Here is a 14,572-nt window from a genome sequence, read left to right on the forward strand (position 1 = left end):
GTTGTCACCAGGTCTTCACTGTCCCGAGTCAACTTTGTCAGCTAGAAAGAGACAGAAACAGAGGCAGAGACAGAAAAAGGAGGACACCACAACACTGAAGCTTCCTCCAGTGCAGAGGGGCCTGGGCTCTGAAACCTGCAGAGCAAAACAAAACTCACGACCCAAGTGAAACATCTTGGTAGCTCAGAAGTTTTATATTTTTATTATATCCCAATTCATCTATTTTTACATTAATTTATTTATTTTTGCCACCAAGGCTATCACTGGGGTTCACTGCCTGCATGACAAATCCATTGTTCCCAGTGGTCACCTTTTCCATTTCCCCCCCCCTCTTATTTGATAGCACAGAGAAATATTGAGAGGAGGAGAGAGAGAGGGAAGGAAGCGGAAGACGCCTGTAGCACTGCTTCATTGCTTGTGAACTCAGCCCCTCTGTTCCCCGCAGGTGGGGACCTGAACCAGGGTCCCTGCACATGGTGTCGCTCTCATCTGGATTTGCTCACCGCAAGTCTCCCCCTTCCTTTGTGTTTTTAATGTAGCTGCGGTCCTATTGGCAAGGCCAAGGTCACGCAACTTGTCTGTGCTTTCTTCCAGGAGTCTTGTGGTTTAGGTGTTTCTGTGTAGGCCATTGATCCTTTCGGAGTCAATCTTTGTATGTGGTGTGAGGTAGGTGCCCAGTTTTAGTTCCCTGCTTGTGAACAACCAGTTGTTCAGCACAATGTGTTAGTTTTTTAATTTTTATCATTGATCTAATAATGGGTTGTAAGGTCATAAGATTATAGGATCTAGTGGTCCGGGAGGTGGCGGCAGTGAATAAAGCATTGGATTCTCAACCATGAGTTCAATCCCCGGCAGCACATGTACCAGAGTGATGTCTGGTTCTTTCTCTCCTCCTATCTTTCTCATAAATAAATAAATAAATTCTTTAAAAAAAAAAAAAGATTACAGGATCTAGTGCCATATTATACCCACTACCAAAGTTCTGTGTCCCTTTCCCACTCACCCCCCACCCCCATGATAACAACCATAGTTCTCACAAAGTTTTAGAGTCAGGCTATTCCATTTTTTTTTCTTGCACATTCATGTGTTTCTGTTCTCTAGATTCCACATATGAGTGAAACCATCTGATAGTTGTATTTCACCTCGTTACTTACTTCACTAGCATAATCACCTCCAGCTCTGTCTGTTTTGTCCCAAAGGACACAATATCATCTTCTCTTCCTCCTCCCCCTCCTTCTTCTTTGCAGAGTAATTATTTTTCTCAATTTTTACACTAATGACCTCACATTGGTTTGCAGAATTATATAGTTCCGTGTGTGTGTGTGTGTGTGTGTATGTGTGTGTGTGTGTGTGTGTGTGTGTGTGTGTGTGTGTGCACGTTCATGCACGCAACTCCCTATACCCACCACAAAAGTTTGTGTCTGGCACTACTTGTCAAAGAGACTCTTCTTGTCACATTGGATGGAGGGAGGACCCTTGTGAAAAGTCAGTTGGCTGCAGATGCAAAGATTTGTTCTGGGCTCTCTGGTCCTTTCCACAAGTCTGTGTGCCCTGTATGTTTACATCACACTGCCATCCCTATGGAACTTGCGTGAGGAATTTTGTAACCAGGAAGTATGACTCCTCCAACATTGCTCTTTCTTTTCAAAATGTGTTCAGTTGATTCAGGGTCCCTTGCAGTTCCATCTGAATTTGAGGACAGGCTTTAACATCACTACAAAAAAAAAAAAAAAAAAAGACTGTAGAATTTTCCTAGGACTTGTATAAAGCTGACAGATTGCTTTCGATGGTCTTCTTCATGTCCAGGGGTTCAGTAGGTCAGCACGCCTGCCCTGTCCAGCCCTGTGGGGTTGTTCGCATATGTGCCCAGTCCATTTCCCCTGGGTTACTTCCTCTGCCAGTGGCAGGGCCCTATGCTCCCCACACCCTCCTCCAGGCCTGATTCAGCATGCCCATCCCTCCCCCAGGTGGCAGTCAAGAGTGGCCTGGACGAACTAGTAAGCGACCTGCTCCAGGAGGCCCACAGTGACCTGGAGAGAGTCCGAGCTATCTGGATCTGGATCTGTCACCACATAGGTAGGCCCACATGTGTCACTGCTGGTTCTGGGACTGCTGAGAACGCCCCTCCCCCTCCCAGTCCCAAGGGAAGCTCATGGAGCAATTGCTGAACTGAATGAACTACAAGCAATGGAGATGAGTGAGACTAACTCTGTGATGACAGCTTCTGCCAGGATCCCCTGCTGGGGGACCTTATGTGGCCCTCCGCCCAAAGTGGATGACCAGGGCTGAGGTACTCTACCTGGTGGGCTCCCATTGGTCCTGGCTTGCTGGTAAAACAGCTTCTCAGAGATGAGAACCCAGGAGAGATAGCCACCCTCAGGAAGCACAGCCACTGTTTGGGGAGGAGGCGTCACAGCTAAAGCAGCTGTGTCAGGATGGGAAGGGCGCCCTGTCTCTACTCCCTGATGCTGCCAGCCTTAGACAACCCCAGACAGCTCTGCATGCCTCCATAGGTGGCTTCTGGGAGTACTCTGACCCTCAAAGGAAACAGAGGCTCAGGAGGCAGATGAATCCTTGCTACCATGGCCTGGCAGCTCTCCCTGCTTCTGCCACACACTTTTGCTTTGTCTTCCCAAAGAGATGCAGCCTAGAGAATGAACTCACTTAGGCTGGCAGGGAAGCTTACCTGGGTAGTGCGCTTGCTTTGCTGCATATGCTGTGTGTATTTCCTCTCTCCTTCTGTTTCCTTATCTGTCTACATCTGAAAAAGTCAGCACAGAGCAGGAAGCCCCAGTGACAACAAAGAGAGAAAGACTGAGCTCACCTGGCCCCGTGGGGTCTGGTCATAGGGTCTGAGTGTCTCCCTGGACATTAAGGAGGCAGAATAAGAGCTTCTGTAGGCTGGGCAGTTTCACACCTGGTAGAGTGCACACATTACCACTCATGCACAAGGACCCAGGTTTAAGCCCCTGGTCCCCACTTGCAGAGGGGAAGGTTCAGGAGCAGAGAAGCAGTCCTGCAGGTCGGTCTGTCTGTCTATCTATCTATCTATCTATCTATCTCCCTTTCCCTCTCAATTTGTCTCTATCAATAAAAAAGAAGGATTTTTTTTAAAGCCAATAGAAGAAATGTATTCATTGTGCAGGCACTGAACCCCTAGTAATAACACTAGTGGCAATAAAAAAAAATTTTTTTAAGCATAAGAGTATTGGTGGGAACTTTGTTGACTTCTCTCTCTCCCCCTATCCCTTCAGTGGCCATAGTGATCTCAGCCTTGGGGGTGGGGGAATCGGGGGTCACTCACTGCAGGCCTCAGGTCTTCTCATTAGTGAAGGCTGCAGGAGAGCATTCTTCTCTATTGGGGGTGTTTCTCTCATATCCCACTGTACACCCCCTTGTAGATCAGTGTGAGGTCACAGTCTGGAAGGCTATCCAGGACCCAGGTCTTCAGACCCACTGGCAGAGCCCCCATCCCTGGCCCTGCCATGCCCCCCCTCCTCAACCCCTCCTCAGAGGCCTGAAGAGCCAGGCAACTTTGCTATACTTCTCGATCTGCACAAAGGTGCCACCTCTGGGCCTGACGGGCAGGTCTCCTGTCCTAGCCACATCCTGCAACCTGGGGATGCTGGGCACCAGCTCATCGTCCCTCCTGCCTTTCCTTGAGCCCAGATCCTCACACTCCCCACTTCTCTTATCCCCCCAACCCTACCCAGAATACGATGTCCAAGCAGTACAAGAAAAGGACCGCCAAGCCTTCAAACCCACTGAAATCCTGCGGACCCAGAAGACCAACTGTGACGGTTATGCTGGGCTCTTTGAGAAGATGTGCAGGTAAGTTGGTGGGGGGAGGCATGTGACCCAGCTCTCCTTCCTCACCCCTGCATCTCTATCCCCACCCACACACCAGGCCTGACACCGGAGCCCACAGCCCCTGCTCTGGAATCCAAGTGAATCCCAGAAAAGGTCAGCCTCTCTGTTTTTAGCACCAGCGTGATTGACTGTGCGCCATCTGCCAGGCCCCATGGTGCCTCCGCAGAACAGCAAAGGAGGACTGTGAAATAGCTCACTTGGGTCATTCACTACTTTACCATGTGCACAACCCAGGTTCGAGCCCAGCCCCCACTGCATTGAAGGAAGCTTTTGTGCTGTTGTCTCTTTCACTGTCTTCCTGTCTCTTGTCTCTTTTGGTCTGAAAAAGTCAGCCCAAAGCAATGACATTCCATCGACAGGGAAAAAATAGCTAAGGATAATACAGGATGCAATTGGCCTCATTCTTTTTAAATAGTGACATCTGTTTTCAGCTCTAGTAGTACCCAGCACATTCCAAAACAGAATCATGTCTTTCTTACTCACACATATGAAAACACTCAAGAGTCAGTCAGTCCCAGACAATGTCCTTCTTTCCTAGTAGAAGCTTTTTACTGTGAGGCAGCAGAAGTCCCTGATTTAACACTTGTACACCAGTCCTTAGTTTATGAGCCTTCATTTTGCTTCCTTAATTCTCCACCTACTTGCTTTTGCTCCTTGTATAGAGACACCAGACCTCTAGGAGCCTCAGTTTCCCCATCTGCCTTTGTTGCCTGCTGGCAGCGCCGTGGAACTAAATGGGAACATCTGGTCCTGGGTGTGTTCTCCTAGCTTAGGACCTGCTTTTCCTGACCTTCTCTTCCCTCCCTGCTTTTTGAGGTGATCTTGCTCTCTGGGTCTCACCTACAGACCCAAATAGACTCAGAAAGCTGTCACTTGCCTCGAGTGGAACTGTCAGCCTGTGACCTGACCCAGATGGTGACCGATAATCCTTTTTCTAGCCTGCAAGTGATCATGGCAAAGCAGCTCAACATTCTGCATCATTTCCCGTTAGTGTCCAAGCAGGCAGCTCACACACGCTGCCCAAGGTGCTTAACTATTCACAGCCCCCACCTCAACCCCTCTGGCTTTTGCTTTAAAGATCAGTAATCTCGTCTGCCATGTTCCTAAGGCCCCTTTACCTCTTAAAACAGCTGCCAATGTTCTGGTACATTCATTAGCTGATTCCTTTTTACCCAGAGACATGGCATTCACACCTGCTGATTTATCCCTGCCCAGTTGTCAGTCAGGGTGGCCTCTTAGCCAGAGCTGTCACCAAATAGCTGTCATTGCTTCCACTTTACCTTTCCACCTCCAGGCCGCGGCCTCATTAAACACTGATTGAATCAAGACATTTGGTGGGGAGTTTGGATATTTTCACAGCCTTCTTCATTTCCTCATCATCCCTCCCAAGCAGTCTGTGTGAGAGTTTTGGATTGGCCCTCCTCCTGTACTCCCTATCTCTTTCCGATTTTCTCTCATCAAGCATGAATGCCTCTCTTTTTTATCTAGACTGTCCACAGTTTTAGCAAATTCAATTTTGTTTATGTGCTGGGATCAAACTCCCTAGTTTCCTCTTACTGAACCCCACTCCAGGTCACACCCTTCTGTTATCAAGACTCCAGCACCACCAACTATTGGGTCTTCGAGCGACTTCTATTTTTTAGTATTTATTTATTTTTTTTATTTGATAAGATCAAGAATAAAGAGGGGAAGAGAGAAAGAGAGAGAGAGAGACCTGCAGACCAGCATCACCACATGTGAAACTTCCTGCCTGCAGGTAGGGGTGTAAGGGCTTGAACTCAGGTCCTTGTGCATGGATCTCAACCACTGTCCTTTTTCTAAAAACTTTTGATAAAGCTATGAGCTTCTTTCTAGTTGGAGGGTTGATGCTGTGGGAACTACCATTAATCTAACATCATTTTTTTATCTGTCCTTCAGCAGTCACAGAGAGCAAGAGCTGCACCATGCTTCCATTTAGCGTGACGTCCCAAACCATTGCACATCCACACTTTTGAGCTCCAAAGCCCCAGAGGCTGAGGATACGTAAATGATGACTGATCACTTTCCAAAGAGCCTAGGACAGTGTCTTGCAGATAGCTTTGAAATATTCTTCAAAATAAATGTTTTTATAAGAGAAAGAGCAAGACAAGAGCACTGTTCAGCTAGGGCTTATGGTTTTGCCAGGGATTGAACCTGGGCTCTCTGGGGCCTCTGGCCTACAAGCTGGTGCTCTGACACTCTGAGCTATCTCCCCAAGTCAGCCCGGCAATCTCTTGGTGCCATTTAGTGGTGACAAAGCATTCAACAGCAACCATCTGTTGAAATGAGTGGTTGAATAACTTTGCAGAATAACTGTATCCACAGCAATGTGGCTTTACATGTGACTTCTTGGTCTACTCCACCTTGCACATGGCCACCAGGTAACAAAGTGCATCCCATCATAGCCAAGCCCAACATGGGCTTGCAGCTGAGTTTCTCTTCTCATCTTCACTCTGTTCTGGGCTCTCCCCACAGCCCTTGGATGGCTCAGTTTATCAGAGCAGAATTGGCCCTGGACATTATTTTTTCCCATTTTTTTATTTGACTTTAATCATGGATTATAAGTTTACAGGGTAGAGTACTACACCACACCCACCACAAGAGTTCTATGTTCTTATTCCCTACCCATAACCACCACAGTTCTCACAAGGTCTTAGAAACAGTTTGCTTGCTTCTGGGTTTATTTTTTGGTTTGTTGGTTTGTTTGCTTGTTATTATTATTAATGCTAGCCTTGCCTTTTGCCTAGGGTGAGGCTAGCAAGGTCACACTGCAAGTGGCCTCTAGAGCTGGGGGTGGCTGGGTTTGAGGACCATCCATCCACTCCAGATGCATGTCCTGCTCTCACTTCTCCTCTGTCAGCCCTTGGCAGGCTGGGTAAGGGGCTGTCACTCCTGCTCCCCCACCTGGGTCTCATATCCTTCTCCTTCACCTCACCCTCTTGGCAGAGAAGCTCACCCCTACCCCTTGGCATGCTTCCCAGGGACACAGTTTTCCCCAGCAGCCTGTGCGGCACTCTAGATACCCACCTAAGTACCCCTCCTACACATCCTGACTATCAGACTGCCCTGCCACCCTTCCACAAATGGGAGGACAGCGTCCTGAGGGAAGGATGCTTTGTTCTTTTTAGAGGTGAGGTGGGGGGAGAATCCACAACACCAAAACTTCCTTCATTATGCTGGGGGCCACACATAAACCTGGATAGTTTACATGGTGACAGATGTGTTTTTCTAATTCCCATACAGACCCAAGAAGCTCTACAATGAGGTCCCCACCACCACTCTGTCTGATTAGCCATCCACCTGCTCAAGCATCACATGGGGGACAGTGTCAAAAGAAGACCAAAATCTCAGGGTGCTGACTTTGGTCTTGGGGTGGTGCCCACAGGTCTAGGCCTTGGAGTATCAGCTCCAAATGCCCAAACTATAGCTTCTCTGTTGAAATTTCTGTGGTTCCCAGAGATGACCAGCACCCCCAGCCTACACACAGACACACTGCCCCAGGCTGTAGAAAGTATCCACTGGTGTGTGGGCAGAGGGAGTGCAGTGTCAAAAAACCCTCAAGCTGAGGTCCATTGGTCACTATTTCTACTCTCTGAAGAGCAGCTACCAGCTGTGACCAGGTCAGCCACTCATCACAGGACCTTGCTGTGGCCTGGGGACCATGGCTGTCAGACCTGAGCAAGCCTCTCCAGCTGGGTAACTGCAATCACCTAAGTGCTGCCCCAACCGGGGTCCCCACGCCAGGGGTCTCTTTGCAGCAAGTAGCTGGGAATTGAGGCTCAGCTTTCTTGCACCCTCACGTCCACTCAGCACCCTCACATCTACCCAGCACCCTCTCTAGTGCCTCACCTGTGATACTTGGGCCTTGCACCCCAGTCATGAGTTCAGAGCCACTCTGATCACTGCAGAACATACTCATCCCTGGTCTCTACTTTGTGACCATCCCTGTAGTGTCCATGCCCTCCTGAGGAGCTGCCTGGAGCACAGGAGCAGATTCTGGGGAGAGACATGTCCCAGAAGTGACCTGTGCAGGCCTGGGGAGAAGCAGACTGCAGAGTCTACAGTCAGCCCTATTCCTCTGTCCCCGGCCCCAGACAGAGACACAAGGCTGTGTGCGCCTGGCTCTCAGAAGCAGAGGAGAGGAGAGACCCAGGAGGACTGAGGGATAGTAGATATGCTGTAAACATGAGGTAGTAGGGAGCTAGCACCAGTGGGAGCTGCTTCTCAGACCCCTGTGTCACTTTCCTTAGGATCGCTGGAGTGCAGTGCATGACCGTGCCCGGCTACTCCAAGGGCTTTGGCTACCAGGTGGGGCAGAGCTTCTCAGGAGAGTTTGACCATGCCTGGAATGCTGTCTTCCTGGACGGGCGGTGGCACTTGGTGGACAGCACCTGGGGCAGTGGCCTGGTGGACTCTGCCACCTCCAAATTCACCTTTCTGTAAGTGCCAGTCTCCATGCTGCTAGGTACCAGGGTGGAATGGCTGAGAAAATAAAATACACACACATATGGATGTATATATGCATATTCCCTGCCAGGATTATTGCTGGAGCTTGGTGCCAGCACTAATCCACTGCTCTCGGCAGCCATTTTTTTTTTCTATTTATTTGACAGGGCAGAGAGAAATTGAGAGGACTGGGGGAGAGAAGGAAGAAAAGAGAAAGAGAGACACTTGCAGACCTGCTTCACTGTTCTTGAAGTATCGCCCCTGCAGGTGGGGAGTGGGTCCTCCAACCTGGGTCCTAGCACATGGTAGCATGTGGGCTTAACCGGGCTGCCACTCCCCACACACACCTATAGATGTTCATAAAAAACTGTTAGAGGGGCCAGTTGGTGGCACATGTTACCATGTGCAAGGATCCAAGTTCAAACTTCACAAGTGGTGAAGCAGGTCTACAAGTGTCTCTCTTTCCCTCTATCTCCTTCCCCCTTTCTTTTTTTTTTTAAATTTCTTTATTGGGGAATTACTGTTTTACATTCGACAGTAAATACAATAGTTTGTACATACATAACATTTCTCAGTTTTCCATATAACAATACAACCCCCACTAGGTCCTCTGTCATCCTTTTTGGACCTGTATTCTCCCCCTACCCCCACCCCAGAATCTTTTACTTTGGTGCAATACGCCAATTCCTCCTTCCCCTTTCTTCTCAATTTCTCTCTGTCTTTATTCAAAATAAATAAATATTTTTTAAAATGTTAGAATTGGAAATGGTACCTCTTCCTATTAGGAGTGGCCGGCAGGACCACTCCAGCCGGTGACAAGTGATCCTGCAGGGCCCCCTGTGAGTCCCCTCCCTTGCAGAGCCAGGCCCTCGCTCCCCATGAACTACTGACCAGCCCCTCAATCCCCATGAACTACTGACCAGCCCCTCCTCCCCGTCAGCTACAATGAATTCTACTTCCTCACCCACCCGGCGCTGTTCATCGAGGACCACTTCCCCGACAACAAGAACTGGCAGCTGCTCAAGCCTCCTCAGTCCCTGAGGCAGTTTGAGGACAACATGTACCACAAGAGCGAGTTCTACAACAAGGGCATGCTGAGTGCCCACCCGGACGTGGCCATGATCAGGACAGGTGAGCCCAGGGCAGGAGGCCGGTGCCCATACCTGTAGCAGGAGGGAGTCAGTTTGGGTCTGTGGGAGTCTGGTCCATAGGGACCAACGTCAGGATCCCTGGCAGGGCCTGGGAGCTTGGTGAGTGGGGCAGAAATAAGGGCAACCTGGGTGACTGAGGGGAGCAGGGAAGACAGGACGGCTGCTGAGTTGGATGTGGCAGCTGGAGGAAAAGTAGCACGTTTGGGGAAGGGAGCCTCCCCTTGCTGCCTCTGCCTGCTGCTGAGGCTCCCTGCTCCTAGAGGCAGGTCCCGGCTGCATCCCTGAGGCAGGGCAGTGCTGAGCTGTCCCCAAAGCAGCCTGGGCTGACACTCCCACCCCCCACCCCCTGACCCCCATGCCACCACCCAGGTTCATGGGTTGCTAGCTAGCTGGGTGTATTTATGCTCTGTGAGAACTGTTGGCGGGACCTCCCAGGGTAACCTCCAGAGAACTGTGTCTTGTGTGTCTGCATTCCTGGCTGCCTGCTCTGGGGTTGGCCACAGAGCCTGGACACACTGCAGGGCCCCTGAGACTAGACCCCCACACATCAGTACAAGCCAATCTGTCCACATCATCTGGGCCACCAAGGACCTATGCTTCCAGGAGGCCACTGGCTATTTGCACAAACTGAGGGAGAAAGGAAGAGACAGAGACTGTGAGATCCCACCCTGAACTGCCAGTGAGGGGTTCCAGGAGCACAGGGCACCCCCGTTAGTCACAGCCTCCCTGTTCCTGTTTACTAGATGCTGAGCTCTTGCATCCTTCCAAAAACCAGGGAGACCTGGAAACTCCCACCACTAAAATCCCAGCATAAGGCAGCTCTCTCCAAGAAGCTGTTTCCTGCACTTGTGCTGGGTGGGGAACCTGTCCCACTGGCCATGGGCTATGGTATGGGGTCTTGGAAGAATGAGCCAGCCCCACATAGCCTTGTGCCAGTACCACCAAGAGAAAGAAGGACGTAAACACTGGGATTCTTTCTTTCTTCCTTTCTTTCTTTCTTTCTTTCTTTCTTTCTTTCTTTCAATCGCTGCTTAAGGAAAGTTAATGGATTTCAGTTGTAATGGAGTTCATGGAGTTCAGCTGTTGACACACAGGTATAGTTTCTCATCTCATCCCCAACTTAGGTCCTTTTCCACCACCTGCACCAGAACGCAACACCCCCTCTCCCTCTTCCAAGGCTCCCTCTAGCCCAGAATTCTTCGCTTTGGTGCAATACATTACACCCAGTTCAAGTTTCACTTTGTGTTTTCCTTTTCTGTCCTTTCCCTACCTATGAGTGAAATCATCTGGTGTACGCCCTTCTCTTTCTTGGCTTATCTCATTTAGTTTAGCATGATTCCTTCAAGTTCCTGCCAACATGAGGCAAAGGAGATGACTCCATCATTTTTTTACAGTTCAGTAGTAGTACTCCATTGTGTATGTAACTCATAACTTTCTTTTTTAATATTTACTGATTGGAGAGAGACAGAGAGAAATTGATAGAGAAGGATAAGATAGAGAAAGAGAGACACCTGCAGCCTTGCTTCACGGCTCCTGAATCATTCCACCCTGCAGGTGGAGACCAGGTGCGTAAACCTGGGTCCTTGTGCATGGCAACATGTTTGCTCATGTGTGCTGCCACCTAGCCCCCCACTACTTTCTTAGCCATTCATCTGAGTTGCTTCCAAGTTTGGTCTATTGTGAATTATGCTGCAACGAACATAGGTGTGCGGGTCTCTGTTTTGGTGTTTTTGCTTCCTTTGGATAAACCCCCAGGAGAGGAATTGCTGGATCATAGGGTAGGCCCATTTCTAGTGTTCTGAGAAATCTCCAGAGATTGGAAATCTACATCTCCACAGCAGGAGATACTGCATTGTCTTACTATACAGTCATCTAAATTTTCATTCTATACTGTGGTGCATATTGTAAAGACATGTCTTGGCTGGGGATTGTCAGGTTAAGAGTGGGGATGAGAAAGAATCTGGAGAGAGAAACTGAAACAGCAAAAAAGCAGGGAATGGGGTTGGGCAGTGGCTTTACCTAGTAGAGTGCTCATGTTACTGTGCATAAGGACATAGGTTCAAGCCCTTGGTCTCACTTGCAGAAGGAAAGCTATACAAGTGGTGGAACAGTGCCGCAGGATCGATCTCTCTCTCTCTCTCTCTCTCTCTCTCTCTTTCTCTCTTCCCTCCCCCTCAATTTCTGGCTTTCCAAAATAAAAATTTAAAAAGTTAAATAATTGTAAAAGGTCATGTCCAGTGGAGAAGCAATTACAGAAAGCAGAACTCCCACTTTCTGCACCCCAAAAAGAATTTTGATCCATACTCCCAGAGGGGGATAAATGTTAGAGGAAAATGACCAGAGAGCTCTGAACTCCAATTCCATCAGCACCTAAAGAAAAAAGAGGGGCAAAGGAAGGACGTTCCATGTGGTCCGGGAGGTGGCGCTGTGGATAAAGCACTGGACTCTCAAGCATGAGGTTCTGAGTTCGATCCCAGGCAGTACATATACCAGTACATATACCTCCTGTCTTTCTCATAAATAGATAAAGTCTTAAAAAAAAAAAAAAGGAAGGACATTCAAAAGTTGTAGTAGTGATTGTAGGTATTACTTAGAAAGGAAGAGAATGCAGGACTATATAAAAAATGGACAAATATATAGAGAGTTATAGAAATAATAGTTAAGTGGCTGGGTAGTTGTGCACTGGATTAAGTGCATATAGTACAAAGCACAAGGATCTGAGCAAGGACCTCTGTTCCAGCCCCTGGCTCTTCACCTGCAGAGGGGTTGCTTCACAAGTAGTGAAGCAGGTCTATAGGTGTCCATCTTTCTCCCCCTTCTCTATCTTCCCCTCCTCTCTTTATCTCTCTCCATTGAATGGGGGGGTGGCTGCTAGGAGCAGTGGATTTGTAGTGCTGGCACTGAGCCCCAGCAATAACGCTAGAGGCAAAAAAAAAAAAAGAAAAGAAAGAATAGTCAACCCATACTTTTGATCTTGGGAGAACTACTACAGTTTTCAGTGGAGGGGATGGGGACACAGAACTCTAGTGGTGGAAACAGTGTGGAATTATACCCCCGTTAAACATCTAATGTTGTAAATCAATATTAAAGCACTAATAGAATAAAATAAAATAATTTTTTAAAGTAAAGAAGTTTAAAATGCAGGGAAAGGAGACCTCCCTGGCAGGCAGTCACTATGCTGACTCGGCTTTCTGTCCGCAGTGAACGGGAAGACCACCATCACCCTGGAGAGCTGCGCCCCCACGCTGTTCATGTTCATGCTTAACGGCAAGCAGGAACACGGGCTGCTGAGCCTCAAGAAGAACGGGATGAAGCTGGACGTGTTCCCCCCAGCCGTGGGCACCCACAAACTGCAGATCTTCGCCAAAGGTGACTCGGATGTCTACAGCTCGGTGCTGGAGTACACGCTCAAGTGCAACTACGCCGATCTGGGGGCCCGGCTGCCCTCCGAGCTGCACCAGCCTGTGGGCCCCAGCTGGTTCTCGGAGAAGATGGGCATCGTGAAGCCCTCGCACCCCGACCCCGTCATCCACACCACCGACGGGCGCTGCTGCGTCAGCTTCGGGGTGGAGGAAGGCGTGAGCGTACTGGCGTCCCTGCACGGGGACGATGGCCCAGTGACCGAGGAGACCCAGCGGCGCTACATCTTCCAGCTGCAGCGGGAGAAGCGGACGGAGCTGAAGGTGCAGCTGCCCCACGCCGGCAAGTTCGCCCTCAAGATCTTTGTCAAGAAGCAGCAGGAGCCGGGCAATTATGTCTTTGTCTTCAACTACCTCGTGTGCTGCAGCAACACCAAGGTCAGCTGGCCCGTGTTCCCTGAGAGCTTCGGCAACTGGGGACAGGGCAATGAACTGCTGGAGCCCCTGTCCGGGGTGCTCCCGGCCAACCGCGACGTCCCCTTCAAGCTCAAGCTGCACGGTGTGGCCAAGGCCCTGGTGAAGGGGCAGGACACGTGGCCCCTGACCCTCAACCGCGACGGCTACTGGGAGGGCAGCTGCAGCACTGAGGGCTGCCAGGAGGTGTACGTCATGGTGCTGGAAAATGCCAACCACAACTTCTACTCCTACATCCTCAAGTACCAAGTCAACGGCCAGTGAGGGCCTGGCCTAGCCATGCCCCGCTGGGACCCCTGGGGCCCCCTGCTCTGCTGTGGGCCCCTCTCAGTGGTGGGCCAGGGGCAAAGGCCATTGAGAAGGAAACGGTGCTATGTAAACCCAAGGAATTATGAACTGGACCCCAGGCCCGGGTACCCCCACTCTGCATACTGTTGATGATGTTGTCGCCTTAAAGGATGATGGGAGAGGCCTGCCAGGGACGAGAGTCGCAGAGCCCCTGTCCAGTCACACCCTGGTGTTGCTCACCAGCTACTGTGCAACTCGGGGGAGTCTGGAGCCTCCTTATCCCACAGGCCCGACCAGCTTCCGCATTCCTGCCACCTCCTCATGAGTCTCAGGAGAAGAGGCCAACAGCTGCCATGCTCCCCCATGCAACAGGGATGGGGCTTGCTCTGCCAGAGCCCAGCAAAAGCCTAGGTCTGAAAGGTGTGAAAACATCCAGCCCTGTCCTTAAAGGGGTCCTCAGGGCAGGCAGCTCAGTCTAGACCATGGAGGAGAGGTGGCTATGCATGGCCTCCAGGCCTCTCAGAGCTTGGGTCTCAGGCCCAAGCTTGACCACCCCAGGAAGCCTTAAGAGGCCCATGGAGAGGGCTGGCAATATAGCTCACCTGGATAGTGTGCTGCTCTGCTACATGCATAAGCCAGGTTCGAGCCTGGGTCCCACCACATTGAAGGAAGTTTCAGTGCTGTGGTCTCTTTCATTCTCTCTCTGTCTCTCTGTCACTATCTGAAATAAAAGGGGGGAGGCCTTGGGGAACTTTGTCAATTAGCAACCCCTACATAAAGTTACTGGCAAGAAGGTCAAGTCAAAAGTGGTGTAAATGCCACAGTTGCTGGAGACTCCCACAATAATAGGGCTCTGCTGTCCCTCCTCCCAGAGTCTCCACACAAACACACACACAACAAAGCCTGCCTGGGATTCATGTTTGTGCTCCTCATTATTTCACCCTTCTTGCCTTTCTCTGAAACCAG

General features: G+C 50.0%; 1 protein-coding gene across 1 annotated transcript in view; it reads left to right on the top strand.

Moving 5' to 3' along the window:
* Positions 1 to 13,990, top strand: part of KY (kyphoscoliosis peptidase) — a 41,449-nt gene extending 27,459 nt beyond the window's left edge. The window contains exons 6-10 of the mRNA XM_007521792.3: positions 1,968 to 2,076; positions 3,714 to 3,831; positions 8,139 to 8,327; positions 9,275 to 9,465; positions 12,687 to 13,990. Of these exons, the coding sequence (XP_007521854.1) occupies positions 1,968 to 2,076; positions 3,714 to 3,831; positions 8,139 to 8,327; positions 9,275 to 9,465; positions 12,687 to 13,582 (1,503 nt within the window). The 3' untranslated portion in view covers positions 13,583 to 13,990. The remainder of the gene's footprint in view (positions 1 to 1,967; positions 2,077 to 3,713; positions 3,832 to 8,138; positions 8,328 to 9,274; positions 9,466 to 12,686) is intronic.
* The last annotated feature ends 582 nt before the right edge of the window (positions 13,991 to 14,572 follow it).

This window comes from Erinaceus europaeus, chromosome 1 (assembly GCF_950295315.1).
Source record: "Erinaceus europaeus chromosome 1, mEriEur2.1, whole genome shotgun sequence".
Taxonomy (NCBI): Eukaryota; Metazoa; Chordata; class Mammalia; order Eulipotyphla; family Erinaceidae; genus Erinaceus; species Erinaceus europaeus.